At 46.0% G+C, this 24,371-nt stretch overlaps 2 protein-coding genes across 5 annotated transcripts in view; one reads left to right on the top strand and one right to left on the bottom strand.

The window, feature by feature from the left end:
- The window catches only part of st13 (ST13 Hsp70 interacting protein), a 43,749-nt gene extending 39,927 nt beyond the window's left edge, over positions 1 to 3,822 (top strand). Inside the window, exons 11-12 of the mRNA XM_069909030.1 lie at positions 574 to 680; positions 2,630 to 3,822. Of these exons, the coding sequence (XP_069765131.1) occupies positions 574 to 680; positions 2,630 to 2,758 (236 nt within the window). The 3' untranslated portion in view covers positions 2,759 to 3,822. The remainder of the gene's footprint in view (positions 1 to 573; positions 681 to 2,629) is intronic.
- A 511-nt stretch (positions 3,823 to 4,333) lies between these two features.
- Positions 4,334 to 23,444, bottom strand: LOC138748585 (transcription factor AP-4-like). 4 transcript variants are annotated; one of them, XR_011348171.1, is made up of 8 exons: positions 23,182 to 23,444; positions 16,430 to 16,595; positions 15,882 to 15,980; positions 15,152 to 15,298; positions 11,994 to 12,137; positions 9,598 to 9,762; positions 7,129 to 7,562; positions 4,334 to 5,680 (listed from the first exon to the last, which is right to left on the bottom strand). XR_011348171.1 is itself a non-coding variant. In XM_069909027.1 (7 exons), the coding sequence occupies exons 1-7, from the start codon at positions 23,256 to 23,258 to the stop codon at positions 7,275 to 7,277; spliced, it is 1,086 nt and encodes a 361-aa protein (XP_069765128.1). In that variant the 5' UTR covers positions 23,259 to 23,444; the 3' UTR covers positions 4,334 to 7,274. The 4 variants fall into 4 exon arrangements, 3 of the variants coding, with proteins under 3 accessions (XP_069765128.1, XP_069765129.1, XP_069765130.1); XM_069909027.1 differs by having other exon boundaries at positions 4,334 to 7,562; XM_069909028.1 differs by lacking the exon at positions 23,182 to 23,444 and adding an exon at positions 22,203 to 22,343 and having other exon boundaries at positions 4,334 to 7,562.
- Between the last annotated feature and the right edge of the window lie 927 nt (positions 23,445 to 24,371).

The raw sequence follows: 24,371 nt of genomic DNA, 5'->3' as shown, positions 1-24,371 counted from the left end.
GAGCTCTTAAGTGATGGAGCAGGCTTGAGGCTAATTCGTATGTTTGTATCAGATTAAATTAACATTGAACCTGTAAATTGGCACTGCCAATGAGGCCAGACTTGTCCAGATCAAAGCTTTCAGCATAAAATATGACCATCTCCTGGTTACATTTGGGTTCTTTGCTCTGCTGGCAGAGTAAATACTGGAAATGTGCTGTTTCTTTCTGGGACTAATTTTCACACAAAGATAGCAACTTTTACAGTTCTAGACCTGGATGCCATAGGTGCTCTGTGGTTAATAAGGGATTACTTAAGGTGGTGTGAGTGGAAAGAAAAAGGTTGAAAACCACTATCTAGACTGAATATCAACTTGCTATTGGATGGGGCAGCAGTTAAATCAAATTGGTCTGACAGGATCTCCTGCTAACCAAGGCCTGCTGAGTATTGGATTAATCCCTGCTCTTCAAGTCCTGGGCTGGCCAAAAGTCACCTTATTACAACAGATATTCCATCCTTCACTGGAAGATTTCATTATATATTGTAGGACAATTACTGAAATTCAACTTCAACCTAATGTTTCCTTCTGACTTAGGTGGCGCTGGTGGTTTTCCAGGGGGAATGCCCGGAATGGGAGGAATGCCCGGAATGCCAGGTCTCAATGAACTTCTTGGTGATCCAGAGGTGCTTGCAGCTATGCAGGTAATGATTGTTAGTATTAATTGAGAGTTTGTCATATAATGCTTTTGACAGTCGCTCTCCGGATTCAGTGTAGCAGTGGTGGATTGTGATGGATTGTATGGATGGGTTGGATTTGAATCCTCCTCCTTTAGCCCTTCGATGCTCTGATTTGAAGGTGAGATTCGGATTGTTGACGTGGCTTGCTGAGGCATAACAACCAAACCCCTTGAAGGAAGGCTTCATGTGCAAGGAAAACTGCCCAGGTTCCCCTCCATGTCACACGCAATCTGACCTGGAAGTACATTGTCATTGCTGGATTCAAACTTTGGAACTCCCACACCAGCAACACTGTTGAAGTTACCTTAACCAGAGGACTGCATGGGTGAAATCGGCAGCTCTCCACCATCTTTGAGGGCAATTAGAAATAGCCTTGACAATGGTGCAGTTTGTATATCTGCAGCGTGGTTCTCAATAGAATAACAAGCCGTGCAACGACAGAGGTTACAAGGCTGCCGGAGGTGGTGAGATCTTTAGGTACTCGATCTGTGGTTTAAACATCAAAGTTGTTTTTGGATCTGTCTACTTGTTACAAGGATGCTTGTTCTTCCATTTGGTCCCTGCCTGAATGAAGAAGCTTGGTCTTATCAGCTCTTTGTGTCTTCTCCTGTGGCTTGTTGTAAGCCAAGGAGCTTCACTTGATAGGGAAACCAGGAAAAGTGTTCCCTATGCTGTTATTCTTCCTTTTCTCAAAGTAGTGACATGCTTCTGTGCTTCTCCACACACAGTTCACTGATACCTTGTGACCATATTCAACTGAGTTTGTGATGGGAGATGGGAATTAAGATTTTGGATTCAAGATTCCATTTACTGCCCATCAAAGGCAAACAAAGAGTCACCAACTAATCCAGAGGCAAGGGAGACCCTTCACAGATGCCTTTGTAGCTTGATGTTCAGCCGAGAATCCAAGCTTCAGATATCTAATTGCACCACCTCGACCTTGATTAAGAAGCCATCAGCACCCAAGGTCATCGCACCTGCATGAATCCTGGACCCAAGTCCTGGTTCCCCGAGGCTGGTTGCCTTTGGCTGCCAACTCCAAGCTAGAGATTGCCATAGCAGCCACAATTAGCTACTTCTGCTCCATGTAGAAACCTGGTGGGACTGACTGATGTTTCCCCAGATGCATTCTTGTGGCACTGATCTCGTCCACCTGCTGTGGTCTTCTCTGTAGAATTCCCTTTCTGGCAGGGTGGCTTTCTTTCTAACTAGTACCCATGCCAAAAGTGAGGTGCTGCCATCTGGGATATATACCTGCAAGGCAATTGATGGAAGGAAAACAGCCGTTGGCCCTGTTCTTCAGGCAGTTAAACCTGTGCAGAGGATGTTGGGCATGAAGGCTGGGCAAGCAGAAGCACTGAAAGGTCGTGGCCCTGCTCCCCCAGTCAGCAATAGCATCTGAAGTAGAGCTGCCAGTTTGGTTGAATGAAACCATTGAATAATCGGCACAACGTTGTGGGTTGGAGGGTCTGCAGTGCAGTAATGTTCTAACAATATTGGTGCAAACTTTGCAATGTGGTCCATATTGTAGCCGAGAATGATTGCTAATCAGATCTCTCCAGAACACCACCTTGTTGGAAAATCAAAACAAATACTGCACATGGTGGAAATCTAAATTAAAAAGAAACATTGCAAATACTCTGGGAAGAGAAACCGCTAATATTTCGGGTCAGACCCTTCATACGAACTTCTCTCTCCCGACAGATGCAACCTGACCTGCTGAGTGCTTTCCTTGTTCATTTTACCACTTTGCCTGAGAACTATTGACGTGCCACGTGCAAGGGAGCAAAGCTGGAACCTTGTCTAATATTTAATTCTTCATTCAAACCCAGGGAATCTTAAAGTTGATGAAGTAATACTTATTGCATCCAGTTGTAAACCTTGTATGCACTTTGAATTGCTTCTCTCCACAGGATCCTGAGATAATGGCGGCATTCCAAGATGTGGCCCAGAACCCAGCCAACATCTCAAAGTATCAGAACAACCCCAAAGTGATGAATTTCGTGGGAAAACTTTCAACTAAGTTTGGTGCCAAACCTTGAGGGACAGGATATTCCAAATAATGTCTGAGTTACAACCCTTACAGGCTGTCACCGTGCACTACTCTTGTATCTATCTACAAACCACCTTCAGAGGATCTGGTTCTCTATTTTTTGTCTCTTTTTCTTACAAATTGATTTTTGGGGGGGGGGGTTGGAGGGAAATTAAAGTACAAGGTAAACATATTGCTCCTGCTTAGAAAATATTGTGGCCCAGATCTCTAAACAGGGGCATTTAATTTTCTTGGTTCCTATTTTAGCACAGCAACTAATGGTTAAAAAAATGGATTAACATTGCAGAGCAGTTAGCTGGTTTTAAAGCAAATAGTTCCTTTGGGGAGGAAATTATGAACGAGTGTCTGGGCCTCGTGGTTCTAATCAACATGTAAGCATGAGAGCCAAAACAGTGGACATTTATTGCACCAAATTTTACACTTGCATCTCTGATTTTGCTGTAATTCCACGGCAGGTTTGTGCTTGAGTGACAGTTTGTTCCCTAGTCTGCTGCAATGGCGAGCTCAGTAAAGATGCACATGAGGCCTGAGAATCTGCCCTTTGACCACCAAGGTGTGAAGTTGGCTTCTCGTTATCCAGTGCTTTCTCCTCTCAAGGGAAAGTATGAATATTAACAAACGTTGGCTGGACTTTTGCACTCCCTGGTCAAATTGCTTACCTGAGATTGTACATTAAAAGTATATATTCTATTAAATATAGTGAGCAGCGGTTTGGGAGACAAACTGGAGGAATGTGAATGCTTGTAGAAATTAGGGGTGACTTGCAAGTACTCTGGCTTGCTGGGAAGCAATGGGACATTACCAATATGGCAACTTTTTTTTCTCCCCAGAGGGTAAATCTCATTTGAAAAAGCTCTGGGTGAATATCCAGATGGAGATAAGTGTGCATGCAAATAATGGTTACTCTTTGACACTATGTATGTTCCTTGATATTTCAGAAGATTAAATCTGGGTGATTCTATTGACATTGCAGATTTTTGTCAATGAGCATCTACCCCAATTTTAACTGGACAGTCTATTTGCTTAAAAGAATAAATGTGCAGGTAAAAGGTATTACATAAATTCTACTTTTTGTGTGGGGAGAGAGTGGACAATTTCAACATGGGGGAAACTGGTTAAGTCAAGAGAAAAGAAACATTTTAAGTAGTAAAAGGTGCTGTCCTTTTACAACCTTTTGTCCTTGATAAATTATTGACTGTTCTTTAACCATACTAACAGCAGTTTGAAGCTATCATACCTGGTATATATTGTATTACGTGGGGGGGGGGGGGGGTGGGGGTGAAGAGAATGAGGCATGAAATTGTCCACATCTGAAGAATTGCATGTGTAAAGCCAAAGTTGAATTTGCGGAGGGGAGATAAACTGGTAATTTCTAATAACTCATTTGATAGGGTTGCTTTCATCCATGGGGATGGAAGTAGAATGTAGCAAGTCTTGACCCATTCCCTTCCTCCCTCCATGTAAGCATGAGAGCCAAAACAGTGGACATTTATTGCACCAAATTTTACACTTGCAACTCTGATTTTGCTGTAATTCCACGGAAAAAAAACTGCAATAATCACACTTTAAAAAAAAAGCTGGTAGTGTTTAATGTCTCTGGTTACTTTCTGCACAGATCTACTGTAAAAATGTACAGGAATTAATATTCCAATTGACCTTGATGCTTTTGAATAATCAGGCAGAGACGACGAAACTGATTTCCCTTGGTTCTTCTAACCCATTACCCAAGAATAGTTTGCCCTGCATTGTTGCTCAGACACTACAACACTGACTGGTCCATTAACAGCTGGTTTTGGCTAGGTGCGCCATAACATTAAATATTATAAATGAAGGCTGTGGCTTATCTTTACCTCCTGTCCCACTCCAGTGTTCCAATAGCTGTCATTCAACCTCTGGTGATCCATACCAAAATTTTCACGGGCATGAAATGGAAATGCGCAAGTCAGATGATCTTTCACCTGTTTCTAATCTGGAAACAGACTCTGGCCTAGTTAATTTAAAATTTGGTTTCTGGGAGGTTCTAATTGGTTAATTGGTCTTTTCTTAACCTTTGAAGATTTTGGCTTTGGCACCCACCTGTGCAGCCATGGGTTTGTGTTAGTGGTATTGATTTGAAACAAGGCCCCATCAGCAAAAAGGGTGTGGAAATTGGGGCACAAGTCACTGCTTGTGTCTGCCCAGCAGCCACGAGCTTGATGCAACTCTACCAAGCAATTGGCCCCAAATCTAAATGTAGTTCAGCAAAGGACTCTAATGGGCTGCTGTGGTGTTGTCAGGTGCAGAACCATTGATTTCTGCCTGGGTGCCATCAAAACTGCTGACTTGGTTCACTCTTTCCTGAAGTTGCATGCTGTGATTTGTTTTGTGTTAATTGGGGCAGTTTGAGGCACTTAGATAAGGGAGAGATGGAGGGACGAAGACCATACACAGTTCAAATTGGCATTGTGGTCAGCACAGACATTGAGGGCTGACGGGCCTCTTTCCACGTTCTACTGTTTTGGGTTTCTTGGTTAAGGACAAAATTGGAGTGGCAACAAGTCAGTACCAAGTGCAGATGGTCTGTTCTGGTCACAAGCATTTGCAGGATTAGAAAATTTGTAGTTGGAATTTTCCACTGTAGACCTGTAACTCCAGGAGGCTTGCTGCTCCAGCTTGAATAACCTGTGCAGGTCAACAAGGAGCATTCCGAGTCAATGCACCTCACAGGACACTTTTTGTGGAGCACAAGGTCAGAGTGGATCTGTTTGCGGTATAACATTATTCAAGGTAGTATAATGACATTCTCTTAAAAATATGCAAGGCATCAATTTACAGCTCCAATTAAATTTCATAAAAACAAAAGCATACAATCTTCTGCACAAAGCATTAAGCACAGATGGTCCCAAAGTTATATGGTAGTTTGAAGTGCGACCTATTTAGGAAAATAAACAACCTTTAGAAACTCGTAAGTGCCCATAAAACACATTTTGTACAACATTCTCTTCCCCCCCCCCCCCCCACCCGCAAAATGCACAGAAAAGTGCAGGGCTGATGAGACCAGGTTTTTGTAATCTTACCCAGTCTGAAAGAGATTGTTCTGCCAAAGAATAAAGATAATTACATTCTTTTTTAAGATGCCAACACAACCAGCATTGAGAAAGATGCTTTAAAATCATCTCAAAACAATTTAAAAAGTATACATGTAAAATGGCATCAGCCACAATAAAACTAGTGACTGCACGATGCATTTTGTACAGCATGTAGCAGTTGGTCTTCCCAAGAATGTGCTTGAAAAGATTTGATTTATCCAATCTTAATAGCTATAACAGCTTAATTATGCTGATTTGTCACTCTTCTATCCAGTCACAGAGCATCCTTGAAGGTACACAATCAATCCTGCTGGTGAGAAGCAATGAATGTTTGCTAAGAACACATGAATGTCTAATCATGGTTGATGAGTTTGACATATTACAATGTTCCCCACAATTGAAGTAGTCCATTCATTGTATTTAAAAACATAAAATAGGAGTCTGTTTTGCACAGTTCAGTAATGTCACTGTTCAGTGTGGTGCCAAGCCACACGAACCCGAGGGAAGGCAACACAGTTGGCATTACAGTGCCAGCTACTGTCTGTAAAGAGTTAGTATGTCCTCTGGGGTGTAGGTTGGTTTGGGTGAAACTGGGCAACATGGGAGTAAAGGACCAGAATCAGCTTCTACCATGCTGCAAATAAGATTTAATAATTTAAAGTTTTCAGTTTTGAGTTGCCATTTTACTGTCCTTGACCAGATGTGGTTCTTGTGCCAAATTGCCATTTAACTGAAGGATGTAATTATCCACTGCTGGAACATTGGACAAAGACAGAGGTCCACAATGTGACCCAGCCCATCCACGCAGCAAGCAACTGCTGGCACCAAATGTACGAATATGCAGGGAGGTACTCTGTGGCACAAGAGGACAAATAAACGGGCTTATCAGTAGACAAGCAAGACAAATATACTGGCATTCTCAAACAGTTCTTGTAAACTTTTGTGCAATTAAGTCAGCGTCAGGCACTCTCTGAAATTACCCTTTTAGAACATTCTGATTTGTGGGGCATGTTGATTTGGCATTTCATGTCTACAAATCCCAAAAGTTGCACCATTTGAAATGAAGCATTGAGGAATCATGTTGGTTGCTAAGGGAAATTAGATTTACCTTAGATTCTGGGAAGTTCTAAAATCAGTGCTGTGGACTTGGATAATAGTTCCACAGACCGGCAATGAGAGGTTTGTGGTGTGCAATAGGCCAGGGGTACTTTGTACAAAGCCAACACTAAACCTGAATAGAACAACAATTAACCCTTTCCCATTCCATGCATGGAGGCTGTAACCACAGTACCTTCGAGGCTGCTCTTGCTCTGGAGGGAGAGGAAAGGGTTCATTTGGAACAAATGCCATTCAAAAGGTCCCTTAATCTCAAACTTCCTGGATTGCCCCTGGCATCCTCCTCTCCCTCAGCCACACATCCACACAGCTCGTCAGTCTTTAGATGCTGGTGCTAGGCACCAGTACAGAAGAAACTGGCTCTGTCTCCACCTTGGGGCTCCTTAATGCCGCCAGCATCTCTCTCTGACCGGTATCTTGGCCTTCAGTCTCTATGTCACCAAAAGAGCTCTTGATGATCAGTGGTGAGGTCACCAGCTCATGCCATTCCTTGTCTTCCTTGAGGCTCTCTTGCATCCCATCAAGGTTAAGAAAAGTTGTGACTTGTTTCTCCATTCCCACTGGTTCCTCCTTGATACCTTGCTCTGTGGCTTCAATATGCTGAATGGCCTTGAAGTAAAAGAGATATTCAAATGATAAGATAGCTACAAAACTAAAAATATACCACATTCATTCCACACCCATTCTAATAAATGGTCTGTACCACCAATTGTTTGGTTTTAAAAAAGATTAGCTGCAACTGAAAGATCACCCAAGTCTAGTTTGGTTATACATGAATACAGCACAGAAACAGCCCGCACATCAGAGCTCTTCTTACTTGCCTGCAATTGGCCCATATCCCACTAACCTTTTCCTTTCCACTCACATATCACCTTACGTAATCCTTTACTAACCACTGAGCATCTATGTACCCAACCAAATATAATTGTCACCATCCCTACCCCTTCCTCTAGCAGATTGTTCCATATAAGCATCACCCTCTAAAAGTCCATTAATCTACCATTCAGGACATTAGTGATGTTAGACTAGGAGATTTTCCAGACTATTGTGTGTAATTCATATACCTTTAAATTTAGACATACAGCACAGTAACAGGCCCTTTTGGCCCATGAGCCCATGCCATCCAATTACACCCAAATGACCAGGAGGAAACCCACGTAGACACAGGGAGAACATACAAACTCCTTACGGACAGCGTGGGATTCAACCGTACCAGTACACCTTACCTGACCATACTGACCCCAGCTCACTCTGGGCTGGTGGGTGAACCAATGCTGAGTACGAGGATTGGTAAAAAAATACAGTAACTATTTATTGTCATCCAAATGCACAAGTACAACCCAATGAAACATCGTTCTCTGGTTCTCGGTGCAAAACACACAGATACACAACACTAGACATGACACATACTGACAAACAATATGCATGCAGGGCAAGTATTCATGTATATAAATAAATATTGTTTCATTAATATGAGAGTCTTGATGGTCAGTTGAGCAGTTCCTTTGGTCGTTCAGCATTCTCACTGCCCGTAGGAAGAAACTGTTCCTCAGCCTGGTGGTGATGGCTCTGATCCTCCTGTATCTCTTCCCCGACGGGAGCACCTGAAAGATGGTGTGTGCAGGATGGAGGTAGTCCTCAAAAAGGTTGCCAGGCCAGGACGCTCATGATAGACCTGTAGAAGGTTGACATGATGGTGGCCGGTAGCCTTGCTGGCTTTAGTCTTTTCAAGAAGTGCAGTCACTGTTGCGCCTTCCTGACAAGTGAAGAAGTGTTGAGGGTCCACGATAGCTCACTAGTTTAAGTGAACTCCAAGGAACTTGGTGCGATGTGCAGTGGTCGTTCTTGGTCCTCCTGAAGTCTACCATCATCTCCTTCGTCTTGTCCACATTGAGACTCAGATTGTTACTCTTGCATTGTTTTAAGAGATTTTCCACCTCTTCTCTGTAGTGTGATTCATCCTTGTTGCCAATGAGGCCAACGACTGTGGTGTCATCTACAAACTTGATGATGTTATTGGATCTAGATTTGGTGATGCAGTCGTGGGTCAGTAACGTGAACAGGAGCAGGTTGCGCACACAGCCCTGACATGTGCTAGTGCTCAGCTTGACGTTGTGCTACTGACCTGGACAGACTGGTCTTTCCGTTAGGAAGTCCAGGATCCAGTTACTGAGACAGATGTTACAGTAAAAACAATGTCTGTCTGCATCAAGTTGTATCATCCACATAAACATGGTCGCTGGCCTCCCATCAAGTCGCTGATACTGATTAGAACCACTGTTGCAACACCGGATGGGTCAGGTGTCCTGCTGACTCTTGTCCTCGTTTTTAAAAATCAAATGGGAAAAAATTTAAATCACCCACCTTCTGTACGAAGAGATACCCTTGAGCACCTTGATAGTGGCCTCAGGTCGGTGATGTGGTCCCGGGACCTCATGGAAGCATTTCTTGCCCCATCCGAAACCTGTGTGATCTTTCTATGTCTGACAAGAATCCCTTCACTCATGTGCTTTTAGATAAACCTCTGACCTTCACCCTCTGACTCTCTAATCTTCCCTGTGACATTATGACCCAACCCCACATATGACGATGACCCTCCCAAAACCCTATGCTGACCCTTGACCCTCTCAAAACCCCACTGTACCTGTACAATAGTGTCCAAGTTCTGTTTCGATGTGGACACGGAGCTGATGACGGTGCTGGGTGCCATGGTAACGACGTTGACCTGTAGGACACTTGGTGGTAGAGGTGCTGGCACGATGACTGTTGGGTGGTGTGTTGGGGCTGGGAGACTGTGTGTGACAGGCAGCTGACGGAACAACACAAAACATCAGAAGGATTGTCTCACTGGTTACAGAAACATACAACTGCACAGCAAGGGGCAGGGGAAGAGTGAGGGAGATAGAGGCAGTGTGAGGGTCAGAGAAGGACCCTTAGGTTGAAACAGGCAGAGGGATGTAGGAGGCATCAAAAATGAGACAGACAGCAGAAAGAAGGCACTACACAGAAGAGAAACAAAGAGCATCAAGTTTTACAGCAATAGAAATGGTCCATTCTGCCCAACAAATCCATGCTGCCTCTCAACACAGTAGCCTTCTGTGGCTTGATTCTTTAAATATCCGTCTAAATGCTTATCGAACACGGTGATTCTATCTGATTCCAATCAGCCACAGCCTACTCTTCATACAATTTTAATTTTTTTTTAAAATGTAGACATTCATTACGGTAACAGGCCATTTTGCCCCATGAGCCCGTGCCACCTAATTAACCTACACCCCTGGTACATTTTGAATGGTGGGAGGAAACCGGAACCCCTGGGGAAAACCCACGCAGATATAGGGAAAACATACACACTCCTTACAGACAGCACCAGATTCAAACCATGGTTCCGAGCGCTGTGACCAAGTACTAATCACTACACAACCAAGCCGTTCTCTCACCTCCTCCCTCTCCCTTTCAACTCAGCCCTCTTGTTTTTGATACCCCTACCACAGAGAGAATCCCATCAATGGCTCTCATGGTCTCATATACCTCTATCAGGTCAGACTCCTGCACTTCAGGGAAAGCAAACCGAGCTCTCTAATCTTTCCCCATAACTTAAATCCTCCAATCCAGGCAAGACCCTGGTGACTTTGCCTCTGCACTTTGTTCATTGAAGGGAACAAAATAAGAGTGCAGCAAAGATACAGACTGGAGGTAGGGGCTCCATGAGGGAGACAGACATTGAGAGAGAGATACAAAGAGAGATTAAGGGAAAGAGAGAGACATTGGGGAGAGAGTGTAACAGATTGGGGGGAGAGGTAGAGAGACAATAGCATAGTTTGATCACCAGGTTGAGAATATTAAGCCCCCCGTCTGCTCGAACATCCAGTGACTGATTGGAGTGGTGCTGAGGGCCGTTTACTGGAGCACATTATGATGTCCTCAGGTTGGCTGTGAGGTAAAGCTAATGTGGGAAAGGAGAGCAGAAATAGCCAGCAGAAGGGAGAAAGCTGGAGGAAAAAGGTAAAGGAAAATCCCAGCTGAAGCTTCCAGTCGTTCTCCACCACTCTCAAAACCTAGAATGGGGCATTGCCACCTTCAATCTCTGGGCTGGAACATACGGGGCTTATTTTTCAACTACTACTTCCCCCAATTACCCCCTCCTATATGGATGGGCAGCATAGGGTAAACACACACCCATCCACCCTTACATACCTGACCGACCTCACACTTGTACACCTATCCACTCACCCCCTCATCAAGCCTCTGCCAGTAACAGTGAAATCTCCAGACATTGTGGTTGAGTGCTGCACACAAACGTGCTGGAAAACTCAGCAGGTCATGCAGTGTCCAGAGGAAGTATAGGGGAACCAATGCTTCAGGCTTGGGCAGGTATGGCACAGATAAGGCCCTTCAGCCCAACACACCCATCCTGTCCAAATTGCCCCTCTGAGCTTGTCTCATTTGCCTGCATTGGGCCCATATTCCTCCATGCCATACCTTGCCGAAGGGCCCAGGCCTGAATTGTTGGATACCCTTTACTTCCTGTGGATGCTGTGTGACCTGCTGAGTTTCTCCTGCACATCTAACGCCAATACCCCTTCTACAGCACGTGCAGGCCCTTCGATATTGGGCCAACCCAAATGTTCCTTAAAAAAAATACAAAATGCTCCCTACCCAGTAACCCTCTATTATTTTTCCATCCAGGTGTGTGTGTCTCTCAAATGCCCTTAATGTTCCAGCCTCAACCACCATCCCTGGCAAGTTATTCCAGGCACCCAGAGCTCTCTGTGTAAAAAACCTTACCCCTGACGTCTTCCTTAAACTTCACTTTGTACACACGTCCTCTGGTGTTTCCTACTGTCGCCCTGGGAAACAGGCGCTGGCTGTCCACCCTGTCTGTGCCTCTGGGAAATTTCAATGAAGTTAAAGCAAGTTGGGAAGGAGAGACCAGGGGTGCCCCTGTCCCCATCTCCACACCCAGGTCTGTGGATACTCTCAGCTGGTGGGGTCATCTGTGGAAGACCCACCTGTTGGGACACGCAGCCGGGACCATACCTGGGCGATGCTGATGGTTCTCTGTTGCTCCTCCGCCAGTTGCCTCCGTCGTTCCACCAACTTGTCATGCTCCTGATGTAGCTGGGCTTGGTGAAGGATCTCCTTCATTTTGTTGGGCTGGAGCTGGCACTCCAGGGTTTTCACCTGCAACAAGATTAAGTTGTTCCTCCTGCCAGTTCCACGGATCACCAATGAGTCTTGCCCTGGCTCAGAACCTAACAGAGTTCCCTGTTCCCCTCAATGATTCAGAACATGGGGCAATCTCCCAGTGAGTTAGACCATAGGGCCTCGGAGCAGAAATACCGTATATGCTGGTGTATAGGATGACCCGAGATGTTGGTTTTGAGTGGTATAAGACAGCCCCCCAAATCTGGCACTTACTGATGACCAGTCGATGCTGTTAAAAGCAAATCACAGTACTTTAATAACAAATTATCATTTAAAGGTTTACATTTTATTTGGATAATTTAAAATAAACCACTGTCAGCTCCTATAACAGGCGGAGGAGCTCTGAGACTTGGTAAATAACTAACAGGGCGTGCGTGAGATTGGCTTGGAGCTGCCGGGAAGATGGTGGTGTTGTTGAGTTCGATGAAAGATCATCATGAGAAACATAAACTCTGTTTCTCATTCTACAGATTATCTGCTGAGTGTTTCCAGAATTCTATTCCCATGTAAAGACAAAATTATAGAAACGGGACAGTTGGGCAAACACACAGCCAGCCAGGCAGCATCTGAGAACAGAACACAGAGCTAAAATTCTCCTGACCTTCTCCCTTCCCCCACTACCCTGCTACAGCAATAATCTGCCCCTTGAGGAAGCATCTTTTGTTTCCAAACCAACAAAAGGTGTTTGTTGGATGCAATGAGAGGTGAGAATTGATTTGGCTCTGTGAAAGGGGACAAAGGGAAAAGGGGAAAAGAAAGAAACAGAGCTGAGGGAAAGGCCACAGGGGGAAGAAGAAAGGGGAGGGAGGACGTTGAAGTGGATGTTAATGCAATCTGGTTGAGGGTGCCCAGTCAGAAGGTAAGGTGTTGTTCCTCCAATTTGTGGGTGGATTTCAGTCTGGCAGGGCATGAGACCACGTCAAACATATCGGCAAGGGAATGGGATGGGAATCAAAATGGGTGGCCACTGGGAGATCCACACTACTGTGATGGGCAGAGCCGAGGCGAGGTGCTTAACAAAGTGATCCCCCAGTCTGTGCCCAGTCTCTCCGATGCAGAGGAGACCACAGTGGGAGCGCCGGATGCAGTGTTCATTTCTAACCTCCCATCATATCCAATTAACACCTTTATTCTGACACCTTCCTGCTTTTTGATTTTTCCTTGAGGGGTTCAGGCCCGAATTGTCAGGAATATATCTTTACCTCCTACAGACGCTGTGAAACCAGCTGAGCTCCTCCAGCATTTCTGTGTTTTTACTACAATCACGGCATCTACAGACTTTCCTGCTACTAAACCTATCATTGCTTCATGCACTCTTGTTATTTAAATTTAGATTTACAGGTAACAGCCCATGACCCTGTGTCCCCCAATTACCCCAATGAACCTACATTCACTCCCCTTCCCCCTTTGAAGGGTGGGAGGAAACTGGAGTTGCCAGAGGAAACCCACGCTGACACGGGGAGAACGTAAAATCTCCTTACAGACAGCGCGAGATTCGAACCCTGGTCGCTGGTGCTGTAACTGCATTGGGCTAAATACTACTTTAACTGTGTTGCCCTTACACCCTCTGGAACACCTCCTTCCTGTTCTGTGACTGTCCACCCTTACCCAACTGCACTGGCTTTAAAGCAGTTCAGTTCAAACTCCATCAGTCTAAAAAAATGAACTCTGCTTCTCTTCAGCATATCAGAAGTGGTTCGACTGCTCCACTCACAGGGAGAGATTCCACAGCTTCACTGGGAAAAGCAGTTTCTCCTCATCTCCGTCCTAAATCTACTCCCCAAATCTTGAGGCGAAGTACACTGTCACAGAACATAACAACACAGTATAGGCCCTTCAGCCCTCGTTGTTGTGCTGACTGATATATTCCTATCCGAAAAAAATCCAGACCCTCCCTACCCTGTAACCCTCTCTATTTCTTCCATCCATATGCCTGTCTAAGAGTCTCTTAAATGCCCCTAATGTTTCAGCCTCAACCATCATCCCTGGCAAGCACCAACAACTCAGTTAAAAAAAACTTACTCTAGGCTTCCCTCTCTTCTTTTTGTACACATCCTCTGTGGCTTGCTGATCCCACCCTGGGAAACAGACACTGGCCATCCTCCTTATTATCTATGCCTCTCATAATCTTGTAAACCTTTTATTAGGTCTCCTCTCATCCTTCTTTGCTTCAAAGAGAAAAGTCCCAGCTCTGCTAACCTTGTCTCATAAGACATGTTCTCCAATCCAGGCAACAACCTGGTCAATCTCTTCTGCACCCTCTCCATAGCTTCCACACCCTATAATGAGGTGACCAGAACTGAACACAATACTCTTTAAGTGTGGTCTCACCAGACATTTGTAGAGATGCAACATGAGCTCTCGACTCTTAAACTTAATCCCCCTAGTAATGTCATTTCCAATGGGAACATCTTTCTTCTTATCTTATCAATGTCTTTCATAATTTTATGTTTCCTAATGATTCCCTTTCAATTCTTCTGAATTCCAGTAAGTCTAGTCCCAGGCATCTCAAAGGCAACCCCCCTCAAGTCTGATGACTGAAGAGAAAGAAACTGTATGCATTTGAATGTGTAGAGAGGTTTATGTGCCCATGAGATGGTACATGTGTGTTGGTGGCCGGTTTTGTCTGCATGTTAGCGGGGAGAGGGTGTTTTTGTGTGTGTGGACGTGTAGTGAGAGACACAGACACTGTATGGTCCTGTGTCACTCCAGTCATGGGAGAGGAGAGTTGTGGAACATTGGCTAAGAACCAATGTTGGTGGACACTGCCTCCACCAACACTCAGGTGCCTTCCAGCAGTACTGTGGTTACACCCACCCTCCAACTCCCCAATTTCTCCTCACCCAGAGCTTGGCAAGGTTGTGGGGCAGATCAAGGGGACAAGGCACCCCATGAAGGCACGGCATCTGCTGCTGAGGCTGGGGTTCCACCCACCCCTACAAGCTCTCTGCCAGATGAAGGTGTACAATGTTCTGGGACAAGCCACAGACCTTCTCCTCCAACGTCAACCTCAGGAGTCGCTCTTTCTCCAGGTGTTGTCGGAGCTCTGCCAGCTCCTCGTCCGCAGAATCTGGGGAACCGATACCTTCGTCAGATTCATCTCCTCGCTTCCGCTTTGGGGACGAGCCCGTGTATTCCTGGGAAAGAGGGAGGGAAAGCATGTGACCAACACTCACTTGTTAAGTGTCCAAGGCACCAGGTCGCTCACAAGTTGGCAGCTTTTCAGGACTTTGAATGGAATAGTTAGGAATCGACATGAAAATTCCAAACTTGCTCACAAGTTCTGGAGGCGAATCATGGTGCTGTGGCAGAGCTGCTACCTTACACTAGAGACCCAGGTTCAATTCTGACCTCCCACTCTGCACATTCCCCTGTGACCTCGAAGGTTTCTTCTACATGCCTTGGTTTCCTCCCACATCCCAGAAACCCATGGGTCAGTGGGTAAATGGGCCACCGTGCCATTGCAGGTAAACGGGGGTGGCAGCTGCCGGTGGGGGGGTAATTTCCATCAGTTCACTTGGGTCAGTGCACACAGAAGAGTGATCCTGATTCACTCACGTCTCAAGTCAAATTTATTGTCATCAGATTGCACAAGTACAACCTGACGGAGCAGCGTTCTCTGTTTCGGGAGACCGAAAACCTAAAGAACGTAATGGGACGTCCTGGTCCGTGGGGAAAGCAGAGATCTCCTGGATGGAAAATACACCAGTTCCTGCTCACCTGTAACATCCGCTTCAGGTGTGAGTTCTGCTGCATCAGCCGGGTTTTGTCCTCCTCCAGTGCAAAGATGTACTCAGCCGTTTGTTGTAGGATCGCTGCCTGTGTGCAGAGAAGCGGACAATGATTGGATTTGAGTTAAACAAGACAGCCTGCGGACGCTGGGGGTGAGTGCTGGAGAAACTCAGCAGGCCATGCAGTGTCCACAGGAGCGTCAGTCAATGTATCACCCACTGGCCCCTTCCTTCGCCAGGAGAGACGAAACTTAGGCAGGTGCCTGAATGAAGAGATCGGGGGGAGTCGGGGCCAGGAGGAGAGGAGGGAGGAAAGGGAGAGGGGGTGAGATCCCGGAGGTGGGGGGAGAAGGAGAGAGGGGCTGAGTTCCCGGAGGTGGGGGGGGGGGGGAGAAGGCCTGAGTTCCCAGAGGTGTTGGGGGGAGGAGGGGAGAGGGGTTGAGTTCCTGGAAGTGGGGGGGGGGAAGGGAAGAGGGGCTGAGTTCCCGGTGAGGGAGGATGAGGGGAGAGTGGCTGAGTTCCCACTGTGCTGCTAACCTTGCTGAGCTTCTCGCCGTCGGCATGAGGAAGCAGCACCTTCAAGGACTGGAAGCCAGCGTTGATACTCTGCATGCGCCGCCGCTCGTTGCTGTTGGCGATTTCCCTGCGGATGCGCCGGTCCTGATCACGTTGGCTCTCCGGTGTCAGCGGAACGTTTGAGAGGCTGGAATTGAAGCAAGGAGCAGAGAATGATCCAGTGAACAGACAGAAGCTGACGTCACCGGGGAGATACAATAAAGACTCAGCCCCAAGGATCACAAGCATGGGAGACACAGGAACACCGAAATAAAATAAAAAAACAAGGGCAGGCAGTAACCACGGAGAGAGAAACTGAATTAAAGTCTCATCCAACAAACCTCTGACAAGTGGTCTTCAAACAATGGTAGGTGCTTCAATATCAATTTTTAATTTTTTAAAATTTAGGACATAATACAGCACAGTAACAGGCCCTTCTGGCCCACACACCCATGCCGCCCAATTACACCCAACTGACCTGCAACCCAAGTATGTTTTGAATGGCGGGAGGTTTTAAAGAATGGGATAGATTGGCCATTAAAGATTTATTTGTCGAGGGGAGTCTTGCTTCCTTTGAACAACTTTCAGTTAAATAGTCAACCAAATACGGATTTTTTTTTGTTTTCTACAGATTAGAAATTTTTTACAATCTCAATTGCATACATTTCCTATGAGCACTAATATATGTAATTTTTGGAACGGTTCAATATCTTTCATCTATGATATGCTGTTGGGAATAAGAGAGATTCCCTCAGATAAAATTAAAAAAGCTGGGGAACAGGACCTACAGTTTTTAATCTCTGAATTTGATTTTCAAATTGGTTGATACGTCATCTTTATGTGCCCACCACTCTCTCCTACAATTTAAAGTAGTTCATAGAGCTCATATGTCCAAAGTCTTGTTTTTATGCGGATGTATCTCCTCATTGTGACAGATACAACAATGTAGATGCCTCATTAATTCATATGTTCTGGACATGCCAGAGACTTGAGAAATATTGAAATGAACTATTTCAAACTTTATTTGGACTTTTCAAAGTTGATTTTAAACCAAATCCCTTAACTGATTTATTTGGTATTGTTGGAGAGAGAGTGGCATAACGTTAACGACATCTGAGCTGCATGTATTAGCTTTTAATTCTCTTCTGGGTGGACGGTCAGTGTAGCTCAGAAGGACGGACGTTGCTCCGCCTACTCATGCTCAATGGCTACGTGACGTCATGCTTAAATTTAGAGATTAGATGCTCAATTTTCGATTTGAATGTGAATTTTCAAACACTGTGGGGATCCTTTTTGAGTTACATTTATAATTTTTGATTTGTTATGAAGGTAGAAATGTTGATTAATGAGGTAATTTATCACTGATAAGAATTCTGGTTTTTTTTGGCCAAACAACTTCTTTCTTAGTACAGGTACACGAATCCTTTATCTGGAACCCTTGGGGGACAGTTTGTTCCGAATTACGGATATTTCCGGATTTCAGAAAGCCCACCCGAATTGTACTGCCGTATCCACCCCCACCCCCTTCCAGTCGCCCGGCCGTCTCCCCCTACTGCCGGCCGCCCGGTCGCCTCTCTCCCCACTTGCTGGATTTTGGAGCTTTCCGGATTTTAGATGTCTGGATAAAGGATCCTGTACTTGTAGTGGGGTTAGATTTTCCTTTTTTTCTATAATAAAATATCAATATAATATCTGTTTGATTAAAATGGGGGTAGCTTGGATATAATGATATGATTTGTGTAATGTATCTTCTTGACTTTTAACATGTATCCTTCATACTCTTTATTTGTGGATGTGAAATTTCAATGTTATTAAGAAAAAGAAAGAACAGTGGAAGGAAACCCACACAGACACATGGAGAGCATACAAACTCCTTATAGACAGCGCCAGATTTGAACCTGGGTCGCTGGTGCTGTAACAGCGTTAAATCACGAAAGTCTGCAGACCCCGTGGTTGAAGTAAAAACACATTTCTGGAGAAACTCACCAGGTCAAACAGTGTCCTTTATGTAGCAAAGATAAAGGTAGAGAACCAACGTTTTGGGCTTGAGCCCTTCATCAAGGTGTGAGCAAAATGTAGGCAGGCGCCCAAACTATAAAGGACACTGTTTAACCTGCTGGGTTTCTCCAGCATTCAGTTTTTACTGCAACACTGCTAATTCATATGCAAAATATTCTGAGGGTCTGAACAAGGTATGGAGAGAATTCTTCCTCTTGTGGGAGAATCAAGAACTAGGGGTTATTGTTTAAAAATAAAAGGTTCCATTTGAAGGAAAGGGAAAGCCATTGTTTTTCTCTCAAAGAAACATGCCTCTGCAGTGGGAGATTGAGACACTGCTGGTTGGTCTCTTCTATTTCTGTCCTGAAACCAATTATTCTTCCAATTTTCCTCCTTGGATAAATTATGTTTTGATTACATTTCTTTTTGGGGTGAGGGGGAAGATAGCACGAGAAGGAGGCAGCAAAGGGAGGGGAGACAGTAGAGAGAGGGGGAAGGGGAGGCAGACATAATGTGAGAGGACAAAAGGAGAGAGGAAGACAGCAGGAGAGAGGGAGGGTTTTTCGTCATTTAATATCACAGACCACGGTCATAGAAACAACATCTCCTCACTGATGATCAACACAGGTGCACCTCAAGGATGCGTCCTTAGCCCACTGCTCTACTCTGCACCCATGACAATGTGGAGAGACACAATTCAAATGCTGTCTACAAATTAGTCGTCGATACCATGGTCGTCGGCAGAATCGCAAACGGCAATGAGGAAGCGTACAGGAGGGAGATAGGTCAGCTCGTTGAGTGGTGTCACAACAACAACCTCGTGCTCAACACTAGAAAAACTAAGGAGATGATTGTGGAGGAAGTCAGGGGAACATCAAGGGCTCAGGAGTGGAGAGGGTCAAGAACTTCAAATTCCTGGGTGTCATCATCTCCGAGGATCTGTCCTGGAGCCTCCATGTTGATGGAATCACAAAGAAGGCTCACCAGCGGCTATACTTTGTGAAATGTCTGAGGAGGTTCAGTATGTCACCGAAGACTCTTGTAAACTTCTCCAGGTGGACCGTGGAGAGCATTCTGACTGGTTGCATCACTGTCTGGAACGGAGGTGCCAATGCACAGGACAGGAAAAGAGTACAGAGAGTTGTGAACTCAGCCTGCGCCATCACGGGCATCAGTCTTCACTCCATCGAGAACATCTATAAGAGGTGGTGTCATAAGGAAGCAGCCTCCATCCTCAAGGACCCCCACCACCCAGGCCATGCCCTCTTCACTCTACTACCATCAGGAAGGAGGTACAGGAGCCTGAAGAGTCACAAGGACAGCTTCTTCCCCTCCGCCATCAGATTCCTGAATGGACAGTGACCCACAGACACAGCCTCACTTTCTCTTCTTTTTGCTCTAATTGATTCATTTTTAAAAAAATGTAATTTAGAGCAATATTTTCACCTGTGATGTTGCTGCAAAACAAATTTTGTGAAATGTTCATGACAATAAATTCTGATATCGGTACAACTCTCAGTGGTGCCCAGTGGCTGCGATTAGACCTCATTTGTCTAACCTTTGTTTCAAGTTCATTCTCTCTGCCTGGCATCAGGTTGGCTGCTCTCCTCTGTACCCACCTGCCATGTGGGCTGTGGGTACGAATGGTCCAGTGGACTGGATTACAAGATGCTCTGCTCAGCGATGTGTAAAAGATTGAACTTTAGTGTAGTTTGAAGTTAGAGAATCTTTGCCTCGCTCTGGCACCATGGTTAGCACAACACTGTCACAGCACCAGCGATGCAGGTTCAAATCCTGCGCTGTCTGTAAGGAATTTGCACTTGGGTTTCCTCCAGGTGCTCCACTTTCCTCCCACCCTTCCAAATGTATGGGAGCTGCAAGTTCATTGGAGAGCACGGGCTGGAAGGGCCCATTACCAGGCTATTTGTATATCCAAATTTACCATTTAATACATAAACTCTAAGCCTTTTGCCTTCAATATCTGACCTTCCTTCCTTCGCATATATTCCAAAGAATTGTTTACCCACAAAAACAATGGTGGGTAAAAAAGGACTTACTACCTCCCAAAACAATCTTCATTCACCCTGTCTTCCTGAAAAACTGAGCCTCCTTTCTCAGTGCTGCTGAGATCACATCGAATGCTTGTCTTTCTCAATGCACAAACATAAACGTTCTCTGTTGGACAATGATGCTGTCGCTCAAGTCGCTTCCCACATCCTGAAGGCGTGTGGATGTAGCAAGGTGACAGGAACATGGGGGCAGAGCTGTACGGATGGGTGTGTAGGGACAATAGGATATAGAGGGATGAAAGGGAGAGATCTTTCAATGGAAATTGATGCCCTGTTGCTACAAGTGTCATAATAATGTCAAACTGCCGCACTAAGAATTATTCACGATTTAAAGTGTTCATAATCCACCTGTAACAACTGGAAAACAGCCAGGTTCACAGAACTGAAGGCTGATATTTTGGGTGATTTTGATCTGGAATGCAATGGTAAAGTACTTGTACTTGAAAGGAAGCATTCTGTTGGGCTCTGGAGGATGAGCAGAGGGCAGGGTTAACTACCAGCTAAAGAACTGACGTGTGCAAGATGGGTCGAATGTGTGTACGGATTAATGGTGTTTTTTAAAAAAAATAGTAATAACGTTGTTTTAGAGGAATTTTCCCGAAAACCTATTGACACAAGAACGCCGTTATCAGTATGAAGCTTGTGTGCTGCTCATACACTCACCCCCACCCCAACCTAGAGATACATACACACCCACAGATGGACACACTCCCCACACAGACACACACCCACAGGTAGACACATTCCCCACATAGACACACACCCAAGACATACACACCCAGAGGAAGACACATTCCCCACACAGACACACCCAAAGACATACACACCCAGAGGTAGACACATTTCCCACACAGACACACACCCAAGACACACACCCACAGATGGACACACTCCCCACACAGACACACACCCAAAGATATACACACCCACAGGTAGACACATTCCCTACACAGACACATACACCCACAGATGAACACACTCCCCACACAGACACACACCCAAAGACATACACACCCACAGGTAGACACACTCCCCACACAGACACACACCCAAAGACATACCCACAGATGGACACACTCCCCACACAGACACACACCCAAAGACATACCCACAGATGGACACACTCCCCACACAGACACACACCCAAAGACATACCCACAGATGGACACACTCCCCACACAGACACACACCCAAAGACATACACACCCACAGGTAGACACACTCCCCACACAGACACATACCCAAAGACATACCCACAGTTGGACACACTACCCACAGTTGGACACACTACCCACACAGACACACCCCCACAGGTAGACACCTTCCCCACCCAGACACAAACCCAGAGATACTCACCCAAGGATACACACACACCCAGAGAGAGACACAAACAAACACCCACCCACACACTGAATTCATCCATGAATCCGGAGCCCAGTTCACACCCCCTCCCTCTCTCAGCTGCCCATCACACCCCGATTTTGACGTCAGCAGCCAATAGGATCCGCTCGCCGTCTCGTCAAATTCAGCCCCATTCATAAAATTCACAATCCCGTAGCCTTCCCAGGACCTTGTCAATGAAGATCCCCCGAGTCTGCAGGAAATACGATCGCATTCAACGAAAGGCAATGAATTAGATCAGAAAACCCTTTCATTTGCAATACCGACGATCCCATAAAAATACTAACCATATATCATGACTAATCAATACCATAAAACGTACGGGAAAGTAAAACTTAAATCACTTAACAGGCCCGTTTGTAAAGCAAAATGTGGATTTGAATAGTGAGTGTCCGGTTGAGAAACCTTCGGTGTTGTGGCTAAGATGGAGTGGGCTGGGCTGCGAGTCGGGGGAAGTTTGTGAGTGTATCCGTTTCAGTGCGACGCCGTCCCTCCGCGTCTGAGTGCGCGGCCACTCGCAAACGCTGGCACAAGGACTTGGACTGGCTGGCGAGTGGGTGAGAGAGAGAGAGAGGACAGAACCCCATTTAACATTGTGTGGAAAAGAAACGAGTTCCGCACAGATGAGCCACCAGCCCCCGGTGGGGGCCACTCCGAAAACACCGCCTCAACCAGGCACCTCCACCAAAATATATCTCCTCGAAGCAGAATCCACAAGCTCAGACGGGGTGACAAAACAGCCGCGCAGAATAACCTGGACACGAATCCAAAGTGAAAGGGATGCAACTTTTGCTCGCTTTAGAATTTGCAAAGAGTGGGAGGATCCCCCAAATACAAATGACCGAGAGGCGGCCATGATCTGCCATGGAAGAGAAGGGAAATAATCATTTGAAATGTACATTTCGGCCATGTGCTTCCCCCCCTCACCTCCTGCTACATGAACAAAGGTTGCGAAGTTTGGGAATAGGGGCCGGGGGAACTGCAGAGAGCAGTATTTGGTGATTCCCCACGTGGTCAGCTCTCTCTCTCTGTGTGTGTGTGTGTGTGTGTGTGATGTTTGCATGCCCTCCCTTCCCCATTGATGCACGGATTCCGTCGATGTCCGGGCGAGAGGGACATTTGTCAGCGCTTCCAAATCCTCCTTTCAGGGCGAGGAGGTGGGCTGGTGCTAAATCGGCCCTCGTTCCACGTGCGGATCCCGTTTAAATGCCACCCTCGTCCATTGATACATTGTTTCTGAGATAAACAAACATCATGGATACACACCTACACAAGCCGCCAATCACTTCCTTCTCCGCTCTGCGGAATTCCTGCAGCGACTTCTGAGCCGTGTAATAAGCCATGGCCCTCGGGCTGCACCCACTCTGCGAGGCGAAGCCGGCGCTGGGGGGTAGGGGGGGGGGTTTGGGGTGGGGGGGGGGTGTGTGTGAAAAATCCGCAGGTTGGGAGTTGTAGTAAAAAAACACACATTCAGCAATGGCGGGAAACAGCTGGGACCTCGTGGTCAGCTGGGGCCGCAGCACCTCCTTTCTGCTTCCGCGGTGCTCGCCCGGGTCCTAGCGCCTGTCGACACGACCTCCTGCTGTTGACATTGCAGGGAAGAAAGACGTTGCAATCAGAATTTATCATCGCGTAATTCTTTGTTTGGCGGCAGCATCGAGTGCAAACATTTATATCAAGTAAAAACACGATGCTGGAGAAACTCAGCAGATTAAACTGTATTTTATATAACAACTAATATGAAAATATAAAAGATGAAGAAAGCTAGTATGAATAAAGCCAGTATGAATAGGATAAGGATAGCAATTTCTGTGAAGGTACTTCTGTTTCTCCCCCTAATTACCACTCAATGGTAGTGCAAAAAAAAACTGGACTCCACACGTCAACAAATAAACTGACTGTACAAGACAGAGAGAAAAAAAACTTAACCAAGTGTACCAGAGATCTTAAACGAGTCCCTGACTGAGGGGTCTGATGGTGGAGGGGGGGAGCAGGTGTTCCTGAAACAGGTGGTGCAAGTCTTGTGGCACCCACACCTCTTTCCTGATGGCAGCAGGGAGAATAGTGCATGAGCTGGGTGGGCTGGTACATAAAGATGCAAAACCAACATTTCAGGCTCGAGCCCTTCATCAATGTATGAGTAAAATGTGGGCAGGCACCTGAACAGAATGGTGGGGTGGGGGGGGGGGGGATGGAGGGGCATGGGGAGGAGCACAGTCCCAAAGGCCCTTGATTTTCCATCTGGGCACTCACCAACTGGGTGGCATTAATGTCGACCTTTTGTCTCTGCTAACCTACTCTCCTTTCTTTCCCCCCCCCCCCACTTCCCATTCCATTCCTCCAGCTCTCCACCCCTTCCCTCTCCATTCACAGAGCCATCCCTCCTCCCCCCTGCTGGGGTGCCCTCCCTCCCTTATCCACCTCCTACCTGTGGGTCCGCACTCCTCCCCAGGAAT

Source organism: Narcine bancroftii, chromosome 13 (assembly GCF_036971445.1).
Source record: "Narcine bancroftii isolate sNarBan1 chromosome 13, sNarBan1.hap1, whole genome shotgun sequence".
NCBI classification, from domain to species: Eukaryota; Metazoa; Chordata; class Chondrichthyes; order Torpediniformes; family Narcinidae; genus Narcine; species Narcine bancroftii.
This window is presented reverse-complemented; position numbering and strand designations above follow the sequence as displayed.